General features: G+C 50.5%; 4 protein-coding genes across 6 annotated transcripts in view; 2 read left to right on the forward strand and 2 right to left on the reverse strand.

Annotated features, from left to right (window-relative positions):
- Positions 1-2,903, forward strand: part of LOC111070392 (integrin alpha-PS1) — a 49,942-nt gene extending 47,039 nt beyond the window's left edge. For both annotated transcript variants that reach the window (XM_022360893.2, XM_022360894.2), the window contains 3 exons: positions 51-190; positions 266-1,252; positions 1,332-2,903. In XM_022360893.2, the coding sequence (XP_022216585.2) occupies positions 51-190; positions 266-1,252; positions 1,332-1,574 (1,370 nt within the window). In that variant the 3' untranslated portion in view covers positions 1,575-2,903. The remainder of the gene's footprint in view (positions 1-50; positions 191-265; positions 1,253-1,331) is intronic.
- Positions 2,904-3,326: 423 nt separating this feature from the next.
- LOC111070391 (proteasome activator complex subunit 3) lies at positions 3,327-5,017 on the reverse strand. Of its 2 annotated transcripts, none has more exons than XM_022360891.2 (3): positions 4,964-5,017; positions 4,395-4,899; positions 3,327-4,335 (listed from the first exon to the last, which is right to left on the reverse strand). In XM_022360891.2, exons 2-3 carry the CDS (start codon positions 4,768-4,770, stop codon positions 3,968-3,970), a joined length of 744 nt encoding a protein of 247 aa, XP_022216583.1. In that variant the 5' UTR covers positions 4,771-4,899; positions 4,964-5,017; the 3' UTR covers positions 3,327-3,967. The 2 variants fall into 2 exon arrangements, with proteins under 2 accessions (XP_022216583.1, XP_022216584.1); XM_022360892.2 differs by having other exon boundaries at positions 4,395-4,784; positions 4,964-5,004.
- Positions 5,018-5,701: 684 nt separating this feature from the next.
- Positions 5,702-6,889, forward strand: LOC111070410 (leucine-rich repeat-containing protein 57). The gene has a single exon (XM_022360924.2). The coding sequence runs from the start codon at positions 6,012-6,014 to the stop codon at positions 6,726-6,728; it is 717 nt and encodes a 238-aa protein (XP_022216616.1). The 5' UTR covers positions 5,702-6,011; the 3' UTR covers positions 6,729-6,889.
- On the reverse strand, positions 6,875-9,176 carry LOC111070409 (probable peroxisomal acyl-coenzyme A oxidase 1). The gene is made up of 2 exons (XM_022360923.2): positions 8,121-9,176; positions 6,875-8,034 (listed from the first exon to the last, which is right to left on the reverse strand). The coding sequence occupies exons 1-2, from the start codon at positions 9,080-9,082 to the stop codon at positions 6,972-6,974; spliced, it is 2,025 nt and encodes a 674-aa protein (XP_022216615.2). The 5' UTR covers positions 9,083-9,176; the 3' UTR covers positions 6,875-6,971.
- Between the last annotated feature and the right edge of the window lie 1,739 nt (positions 9,177-10,915).

The following is a 10,915-nucleotide window of genomic DNA, read 5'->3' on the forward strand; positions in this document are numbered from 1 at the left end:
CCTCTGCCTGAACCCCTTGTCGTCAACCCATCCTCTCTCTCGCTTTGCAGACAACAAGTACACCATGATCCTGGACGAAACGGAGCTGGAGGTGGAGATCAACGTGAGCAACCTGGCGGACTCCGCCTACGAGGCGCAGCTGCACATCAGCCATCAGGCGGGCGTCTCGTACGTGGCCACCAAAAAGCCGGTAAGTGCCCCGCACCCAAGCAGAGATCATCCATCATCCCCGATCCTCACGCGCCTCGATTCTACCCACCCGCAGACCAATGCCACTTGCAACAGCTTCAACACCACCTTGGTGGTCTGCAGCCTGGGCAATCCGATGCTACGCGGAACGACGACGTCCGTTACCATCCGGTTCCAGCCGAAGAGCCTGGAGCCCAGCGAGAAGTCGGTGCAGTTCCACATATTCGCCAACACCACCTCGAAGCTGGTGGGCAGCGAGCCGCCGGAGCAGAAGCTCAGCGTGGACGTGGTGCGGCAGGCCAAGCTGCACTTCCGGGGCTGGGCGATGCCCGAGCAGAGCTTCTACAGCGGGGCCAGCCAGGTGACGGACAACTCGCCCATGGAGATGGGCGACGTGGGCTCGCAGGTGAACCACAGCTTCACCATCTTCAACGACGGACCCTCGACGGCGCCCAAGGTGCGCATGGTCATCCACTGGCCGTGGTCCCTCTACAACGACCCGGAGCGCGGCCACAAGGACCAGTACCTGCTCTACTTGGAGCAGGTGCCCACCGTGGAGATCGGTGTGGGCGAGTGCGTTGTGGCGCCCGAGTATGTGAATCCCCTGAAGCTGGACAGCGGGTCGCAGGAGTCGGCCAGCGGCTACCTGGGCGCCCCGGCCACCCTCAAGATGTGGCCGATGCGTGGTCGGGCCCAGCTGAACAAGAACCAGACCGCGACCCACTCAAGGCAGCCGCGCAGCACCCTGGAGCGGGTGACCCGCCTGGAGCGGCTCATGTACGAGCCAGAGCTGGCGGGCATCGGGTCCGGCGGCAGCGGCAAGAAGCAGGACATCGTCGAGCTGGACTGCAACAAGGGCACGGCTCGGTGCATCCGGATCGAGTGCGACATCTACAACATGCCGGCCAGGTCGGAGGCCCAGGTGATGGTGAAGGCGCGCCTCTGGAACTCAACGCTCGTCAGCGAGTATCCGCGCGTCGACCGGGTGCGCATCATCTCCACGGCCACCGCCCAGATACCCGAGGACTTTGGCGTCGAGGTGATGGAGCAGATCGACATCGAGGTGAGTCGCTCGCCCCCCCCGGCCCACCCAGCCACAGCCACCCGCAGCAGTTCCTGATCTTTGATTATTCCTCTTCCAGGTGGAGACGCGCGCCTATCCGGAGCTTAGGAACCAGCAACGGGACACCGCCTTGCCCTGGCTGATCATCAGCCTAGCCATCCTTGCGGGCGTGGTGGTGCTGGCGGTGTTCACGTCCATCATGTGGAAGTGCGGATTCTTCAAGCGGAAACGGCCCACGGACCCCACGCTCAGTGGGAACCTCGAGAAGATGAACGAGGAGAAGCCCTTCCTGGCGGCCAAGAACACCCATCATGTTTTCTAACAAGAGGGCACCGTCGGCTGGGATCTGGCGCGCCGGATCGCCCCCAGGAAGAGGCGCCGCCGTCTCCAGCTTCCCCTCCTCACCAGACAGCGGGTGCACGGCCAGCGCTGGTGGCGTCACAAATCCTCGAACAACAACGAGCTGGACATCCTTTCGCTGACGCCGCCACCGCCGCCCCTAAGCGTTCTAAATTGGGGTAACGATGGATACTACCAGGCCAGTGCCACCTGGTGGGGACACATTTAATGTGGCTAGGGGTGTGGCGATTGGGGGTCGCGGGATCGCGCGAGGTTGTGGGTTGTGGGTTGTGGTTCAATGTGCCATTTCGTTTACTTAATGCAGCAAATCTGCTTAATTGATCAGATGGATCGAGGGCCCGGTTTGCTTGGGGTTTGTCCAGATAGCTTTCGGGGCTAACAGATATTTGTAAAGGGGATTTCCGACTCGGCCGGGCTGTGCCTTTAGGCCTAAAGATTAGCTAAGCCCAAAACGTTGATGACACCACTCGACAAAATCGAACTTATATTTTTCCTCAAGGAGCCAAACCGACTTTTTCTCATAGATACCGCACAAAAGTCATGATTTTTGCATTTGAAAGCCTAATATTTCCCAGACGATAAGCTATAATCAAAAAGTTTGTTTGGGTGTAGCTTATATGACAACGGTTATTACAACCAGATGTAAGATACGTAAGTTATGTGAAAACAATTTCAAGGCCCCAAATCTATCAGAAAACGTGGGTTTGGTTCCTTGCGGAGAAATCTTGTCGGGTAGTGTAATCCGTGTAAAAACTGTTCTTATTCGTATATGTAGCCTCTATGTGTGTGTTCGTTTGTATGTATGTGTAGGGTGGCACAGGCCCGAGCTAGGCTAAGCTTTAGCAGTCAGTAAGTAATTAGTTAAGAGAGAACAAATTCCGAATATATTCATACAATCGAAGCCTACTAAAACACTGCCAATAACGACACAAATATCCACTAAATCATCAGCAAATATTAATGGCTCGAAAGCACCAGCGGGGGGACGTTCGTTTTATTTCCAATGCACTGGATAGCTTAGCGAGTAGCGAGTAACGAGTAGCGAATCCACCACTGTAGTAGCGATAAGCACAAACGAAACGTAGTATGTAGGTAGGAGTTCTAAGAGAGGGAAGCCACGAAATTTTTCGATTGATTCCTGTTTGTTTGTATGTAAGGGCGAGAAATATACAAAGCTATTTTAGTTGTAAATAAAATTACTTTGACTTAAGTGCAACTGCGGTAACGCTATCTGTAAATATGAATTATTTTTCTTATGCATCTGTTTAATATACTATTATTTTTTTAAACCATACCCCCCACACACTTTTATTGATTTGAATTTTCATTTGGCGCATACTATGACCGGTGAACCATTCGGTTCAAGACTGAGATGTTCTGGGTGGTACATGCAACAAAATGAGTGAACCAGCTAATGAATCGCAAAATCGCATTTGACACTCCCTTTTCGTGCTCGTGTTTTTCCGTGCCTTCCAAGCCAGGCCCATGGCAAAATCCCATCTCTAGCTCTAGCGATGCCACAGCAGTGAGCCTTTGCGTGCAAGCTGTGTTTGGCTGTCATTGCTATGACACTCCAGAAACCAGGGCTGCAGCATCAAACACTTTTGGCGCGCGCCTTTAAGTGAGTCCACGTACGTACAAATCAATTAATAAGCAGACATTCGACCGATTCCGAGAAACTAAAAAAAAAAGTATGAAACAATACAATTGCTTATTCAGCCAAAAGTCACATAGGTTTTTATTACAGACTGAATGTTACAAAATTGTCAAGTGTAACAATAATTTGTGTGCTTCTTCGCTTGTTTTCGTTTTTTGTGTATCTTTACATCGCGATAGGCAACGCAACATTGGGTTTATTTATTACATGTATGTATAGCTATAGACATTTGTTGGAATCTATACATCTGCAGGTTCTTGCATGTTACTTCTCTCACGTTACTCTGGACATTCTACAAATGGTTGCAAATGAACTCCTCATCGCATTCAATCGCCTATGTCATTCGCCGCTTTTTTGTTTGCTGTCTAGTTGCTATTACCTTCACTTTTACTTTTACTGTTACTTTTACTGTTACTTTTACTGTTATTTTTACTGTTATTTGTATGTATAAGAATATGTGTAATCATAGTTGTTATTTCTTTATCTGTAATTCAAAATGGAAAAGCTTCGAGTATGATTTATACGTGCCAAAAGATTCTCGGTCTGTCTCGTCCGCCAGCGTCACTCTATGCTGGACGTTTCAAGGGGTCTTCTTGCTCGACCCTGCTCCGGGGCGCCTTGGAGCAGGATACATTGATAGGGGGAGGGTGGGGGTGGTTAAGGGAGAGAAAAAAAAGGTAGGTATTTATGGAGGATCACTAGTAGAGGCTCTCGGTGTTCGAGGACCGGGGCTTCTTAAGCTTCTCCAAGTTCTTAATGACTATGTCGTGGAGCGAGGAGTAGCGGTTGCGCACCTCGCAGACCACCAACCACAGACTGAGGTATTCTTTTTCATCCAGCTCGACGACAGCTCTTCGGTAGTCCTCGATGTGCGGATATTTCGCCACCTTTGACACGACCTTAGCCCGCGAGAGGAAGTATCGCGAGATCTGGTCGTAGAAGGCGGCCGCCTCCGACTCGACCGTCTGGATTTCGGCGAGGGTATCCTCCTGGATGGAGACGCCGAAGTTGTTTCCGTCCTCGATTTTCGGTATCATAAAAGAGATCCACATCTTCAAGAGATTGGCTGCAAGCAAATTATCAGCAATTAGTATTTGTGAATAATAGTCCACGCTGTTCACTCACAATGCTCTACCAGAGTACGGATGATCGGCTTGACGACTTTTATCATCTCGCAGAGCGGCTTGTTGCAAGACACTGAGCCGTTTGGCAGGGCCAGCATCGGGGACCCAGCCACGATGACGTCGTTTCGTGCACGCTTGTTCGGCGGATGATCATCGTTTCCGCTATCGTCATGGTTTTTGGCTAGCACCGGCGGCAGGACAGGAATGTTTACATCCTGGTGGACCTCCTCAAAATCGCGCTCATTGAACATGGGCGTTGCAAGCAGCTCGTTCAGCTGGACAATCTTCTCCGGGAAGCACTTGGTAATCAGCAGCTCCGCCTTCTGGATCAGAGTGTCTTTATACTCCTGCACCTTGATAACTGTATCTTTCGGCATTGTGGTCACAGTATCTGTTGCGAAATTTTCAAAAGGTAAAACCAAACGGCAACGTCGACGATAAAATTGCGACAGTCGGTGAACAAAACAGTTGAGACTTTATTTTCCTCAACTAGTGGCACTCTGATGCTGCAATTTTATATTGTCAGTGCTGGCTGTAGCTTAATTTTTGCGTTTCTGCCGGAAAACTTACCGAGAATTTCACTGATGCGGATTTATTCGGCAGCGTGCTCTAGGGATGTTAGATATATATTGATGTATCAATATATCGATATATACTTTTTGTTGATAATATATTTGTGGGTGATATTTTTTGATGATATGGCGAAAATGTATCATCAACGAAAGAACTATCTCAAGTTGGAGCAAATTTACGCTACTTTTTTGTTGTTTCACTTCGTTAGAACAAAACACCGACTTTTTATTCTACGCATCGCATCACAGGTAAAACTATCGGTATTTTTGTGCGATAAGCGGAATTTTTAGGAGTTTTATTTGAAAATCACAACTATGGTTGCAAATACCTGCATACATTCTAACAATAGTCGTATAGATCTAAAAATGTATGCATAGACATGCAGTTTCAATTTCCTCCTGTAGAGTCTCCACCATCATAATATGGAGCTAATTTTATGATTAATAATAATTTGGATTTGTTTATTTCCTATTGTTCACGATCTAGTGCGTATTCGAATCGATAGCTGGCTTATCGATATAAGCCAACAGCAATCCATCACGTATGAAGTCAATGGAGCGTAATTTTTTTTCGGTCCATTATTTGAAAATTGATGCATGAGCTTATGCGGATGGGTTCATAGAATAATTGCGTCACACTCGTTGCTATCGCACTACAGTATCGTATCAGACGACGTGCAGTGCTATGCGACCACTACTATTCAGTCAGCGATACTATCGGTTGACTCATTCTTCAGCTCAATTATCGATATTCGCATGTATACACGCCCCCGATGTAAGAGGACAAATAAATAATTAACTAACACAAATACTCAGCACATGAGAAGAGCGTGAAAAACACTGTTGTATGATGTACTGCGAATAGTTAATGATTGTACAGTACATACAAATTGGGAACATCCATTCCCTGCCACAGAACAGAGCTCGAGTGCGACTCCCTCCTGAATGGTGAAGGTGAATCTACATAGACATAGAGTGTCCAGGTACGAGCAGCAGTTCACTTCATTTGCATACATTGTTGGAGAAGACAGGCGGCGGCGGCGGAGATGGGCAACAAACAGATCAAACAGCACCTGGAGACGGCACAGAAGACGGGCATACTGAAGATCTCACTGCAGCGACTGCAGGAGTTTCCGCCACAGCTGAAGGCCTATCCCAATGTCCTAAAAACGCTCGATCTGTCCGAGAACCGCTTCGAGCACATGCCCGACGAGCTGGGGCGACTGACGCTGCTGAAGCATCTGAACCTGAGTGGCAATCGTCTGGTGGAGCTCAACACAGTGGTGGGCGAGCTGTTGAAGCTTGAGGTGCTGCTGCTAATGGACAATTATTTGACCAAGCTGCCCAAAACGTTGGTCAACTGCACCAATCTGAAGACGGTGAACCTGAGCAACAACCAGCTCAAGGAGTTCCCCTCGATGCTGTGCGGCCTGAGTAAACTGGATGTGCTCGATCTGTCCAGGAACAAGATCACCAAAGTCCCATCGGAGGTGGGCAGTCTCTGCGTCACCGAGCTGAACCTCAATCAGAATCAGATTTCTTCGCTGGCCGAAGATGTGGCCGACTGTCGCAAGCTGAAGACCCTGCGGCTCGAGGAGAACTGTCTGCAAGCGACCGCCTTCACGCCGCGCATTCTCAAGGAGTCAAAGATTTGCATTCTCGCCGTCGATGGAAATCTGTTCAACTCCAAGCAGTTCACCGACCTCGACGGCTACGACGTTTACATGGAGCGCTACACGGCGGTCAAGAAGAAGATGTTCTAGGCCCAGACGCCGCCGTCAAGCAATTACATGCATATGTATCTTCATGTCCCCCCCTATTTATGTTTCTAAACTAGTTTAATAGCTTAATTGTACGTATGCCTTCATTGTAAATCGTTGAGAATAAACAGAGAAAACCAATACAAAGATTCACAGGAAAGAACGTGTATGCGTATGTATATGAGAGTAAGGAAAGTACATGCGAAAATCTTATATGTATGTATATGCCTATGGGCCTATATGCCATTACAGCTTGCCCCGCATCATCGGCTGCAGGTGGCTGCGGAAGGTGGCATTGACTGGCTCCTGGTTGAGCGGATTGCGGCGTGCCTCCGCCATCAGGCGCTCGTACACGCGTCCATCGTAGCTGCCCAGAGTGGAGCCGAGCGTGCGATCATGGAAATCGAAGCCATCCACCAGGGCCACCGCATTGGGACGCAGCTCTGCAAGGAGTTGCTCGAATCTGCGCTCAACCAACAGCAGCTGCGTGCCGGTGATGCTGTTCCAGCGCAGCACGGAGCCGGCCTGCCGCAGGAAGGTGTCCAGCACGAACAGCTCCACCAGCTGGCCCAGCACTGCGGAGACTTGTGGACTCAGCGGGCCCCGCCTGAGACGATCCAGCTCCTGCAGCGAGTTCCGGGTGAGGAAGGCATGGGCATGGGCGACGGCGGCCGCTGTGAGCTGCCTGCCAGTCAGGTTGCTGGCCTGCTGCTCGCTCAGCTTCCTCTGGCGATGCATGCTCAGACTCTGCCAGGCCTGGCGGGTCTGCTCCAGGGCGGAGATCTCGAGGGCGCGCGCGGCATTCTCGGCCAAGTGCTTGCCCCAGCTAAGCCGAGCCGTGTTCCGCAGATAGGTCACACTGGCGGGCAGCACTCGCCGCTTCAGACTGTCCGAGTACTGGCGCACCAGGAAGCGGGCCGTCTGCAGCAGGAGGACGGTGTACTCGCCCTCGTACGTGTAGGCGGCTGTGGCCATGCCGTAGATGCTGTCGAAGTTCGCCGATGACAGGAAGCCGTGACCGCCGCAGGCCTTACGCAGCCGATCAATGCCCTCGCTGGCCTCGTCGGTGCCCACCGCCTTCAGGCAGCAGCTGAGGGCGTGTAGCTCGGGCAGGGCCTGCTGCCCGGATCCCCCCTCCAGCTGCTCCATGACGCGAGCGTAAAAATTCCAGAGCCAGTCGGCGGCCAGGCGGTAGCAGACTCCGCGCGCAATCTGCGGCAGGACCTTCGCCTGCTGCGTTAGGTGGTCGAGAATCTGGACCTCCGCCTGATTTTCATCAATGGGGCTCTGGCGCCGAACGACAGAGTATCTGGGGAGGGAAGCGAGTGGATATTGAGGCAAGGAGCGTCGACTGGGGTTCATCTCATCCCCGACTGGTCTCGGGCTCGGTCTCACCTGGTGGCTATGGTGGCCGCCTGGAGGAGGCCGTGCAGCACATCCCTGAGGGTGATGACCCTCACGTACACCATGGTGCCGTAGAGCAGCAGCGGCGGCCGGCCCTGCACGAAGGTGCCGTCGGACAGCACCTGGGCATTCTTCATGAGCATCTGGTCGCGCGGTATCCGGACATTGCGCAGTCCCAGAAAGCCGTTGTTCACACCGTTGCCGCCCAGCTTCGGCCCAATGTCGCCCACATCCACGCCGGGCAGCGGCTGGTGTGTCTCCTCGTCGCGGATGCGGACCAGGAACGGCTGCAGGCCGTGGTGTCGACCCTTTACGTACAGCTGGGCCAGCACGATGGTCATGTTGGCGGTGTTGCCCAGGCCGCCGGGCCACCACTTGTAGGCACTCAAGCTGGGGGTGTTGAGCACGAACTCCTCGCTCGCCGCATCGTAGTCGGCGCGCGTCTCCAGGCCGCGTATGTAGGTGCCGTGGCCGAGCTCCGTCTGGGCATAGGTGCCGACGATGCCGTCCATGTGCCAGGCGCGGCTCAGCCACTTGTGCAGCTGCTCCTCGGTGCCCTGGCTGAGCAGCGTCGTGAGGAACATGGAGAAGTGCAGCCGCAGGGGGAAGCTCTGCTGGAAGAGGGCGGTGCCCAGCTGGCCGGAGAGCAGCACGCGAAATTCACGCAGCGAGTCGACGCTGAGGCTGAACTGCGGCTGGCTGGTGCTGTGCCACTGCCGCAGCTTGGCCAGGAACTTGGTGGATCTGGCAATGGTCTGCTCGTAGCGCTCCTTGTACGACAAGCAGCTGGGATGCACTGCCTCCTCCAGCTCGGTGTCCTCAAACACAAAGCGCTCCAGCTTGCGCCGCTCCTCCAGCCTATCGCTGCCGCCCGCCCACCATCGGGCAAAGTCCTCGCTCTCAATGCTGGCCCCCAGCCGCTCTCGCTCCAGATCAACGTTCACCGACGACATCTCCACTAACAAAGCTCTGCACTGCGCAAACAGCGAAAGTACACTGAACCACGGGTGGCTGCAAAAAAAAGCCAAAGAGAAGCAGCACCGACCGCCCGCCCGCCCGCTCTGACTCCCTCTGCCAGTGTGCGTGAGCAAACGAAGCTGCTTAAGCTGCTTTGTGCGTCTGGTTTTTGCCTGCACAGCACTGCAACTTGTTGTGTTTACCGTTTGATTTGTGGGTCATCCATCAAGAAGCGGAGATAACCGATATACATACATATACATATGTATGTATGTATGTATGTATTTTTTCTATGTTTTCTCCGCAAAGAATACTCGCGAATAAGTTCTCTTGAATTTTCATTTTATTTCTTTTAGAAAAAGCGACACAGACATTTGGTTTTATATTATGATTATTCTTAATTGTTTGCCCTTTCGGTTCTTTGACTTATTTGTGCAACATTCAACAAAATATATATATATATATATGTATATGTATGTATAAATACTTGATTCTCTCTCTCTCTCTCTCTTTTACTATCTCCGATGTTCGTTTTAAAATATGTACCTTCATTCTGCTCTCTTCATCTTATGTTCTTAATGTGGTGCTGGAATTCATTCTCTGCCGCTGCTCAAATCTATTTGTATTATTTTATTTCAGATTCTGAAGTTGTTTACAAGTCTCGCTATCAGCTCAAAGACGAGTAGGCAATAACAAGTCCGCTCGGGGATCGGGATGATGGTCGTGTTTGTTCGTTCCATTGCCAAAAATAGCCACAGATAACCTTGCACCAGAGGGACAACTGAAAGCGTACCAAAAATCGTATAGTCGAGTGTTCCGACTATGGTATACCCGCTACTCGTATCTTATATTCCACCAACCGATTTCGCCCCCGTTGTAAAATATGTGAATCTACGCCAAGTTGGTGGCCCACTTTTTCTGTTTTTGTTTCAAAACATTTTCACGAAAAGTTACTGACCAAGAGCAACGTCTTATATTGCTCAGTATTTCAGCCATAATAATTAATTAATTAATTAATTGTTTGAATGGATTTGTGCATATTTAAAATATGTATTAAAAGACTGACATTTCGTGTGCCTAACATTAGCTTTTGTCTCGTTCTGTATGTTTCTCTCTACGAATTAAAAGACGAATGAATGTTGATACCACAGCCTTATCTTGGCCTATAAAGATTTGCTTGATTTTTCATGGATAGGTGTATAATAAGTCCACAAGCAATTAAGCAGCAGATGGCTCATCATAAGAGAGAATTAATAGCATACTTTGGACTACACATGGGGAGGTCATATGGGCGGGCACATTGTACTTCCCTAACTCTGTGAGTCTTGTAGAGTATTTAGTGCTGAAATGCGCGGACAGACAAGAGTTACATAGACTCGTAATATTGAATAGTTCTACGAGTATCGGGCATAAATAGACATGGGGACTCAACACCAAGCCCTAACTCTGGCAATGGAACCGATTTGTTGTTTTTGCTTTTGCTCTTTCGATTTGTTAACAATTATTTCCACCAGTTGGAAATGGATATCTCGTTGTGCTCTATGAAACGGCTCTCTCACCTCTCATCGCTTTGTGCCACTGCAACTGCTGTTGCTGTTGCTGCTGCTGCTTCTGGGGCTTTTAGTACATGGGTGGGCGGGCCACAGACTAAGCCAGACTAAGAGGGGAGATTATGGTACAAGCGAAGTTGTAGATTACAGATTACAGTTACAGTGTCTGGCGGATGGAACGGATATTCGCGATCTCCAGTTCAGGATCATCGACAGGGTTTTTGCCATTTGTTTTGTTTGTTTTTTATTAAAGTTTTTGTTTTTCAATTTTTGTATGTA

The sequence above is a fragment of the Drosophila obscura genome, unplaced genomic scaffold (genome assembly GCF_018151105.1).
Source record: "Drosophila obscura isolate BZ-5 IFL unplaced genomic scaffold, ASM1815110v1 contig_96, whole genome shotgun sequence".
Lineage (NCBI taxonomy): Eukaryota > Metazoa > Arthropoda > Insecta > Diptera > Drosophilidae > Drosophila > Drosophila obscura.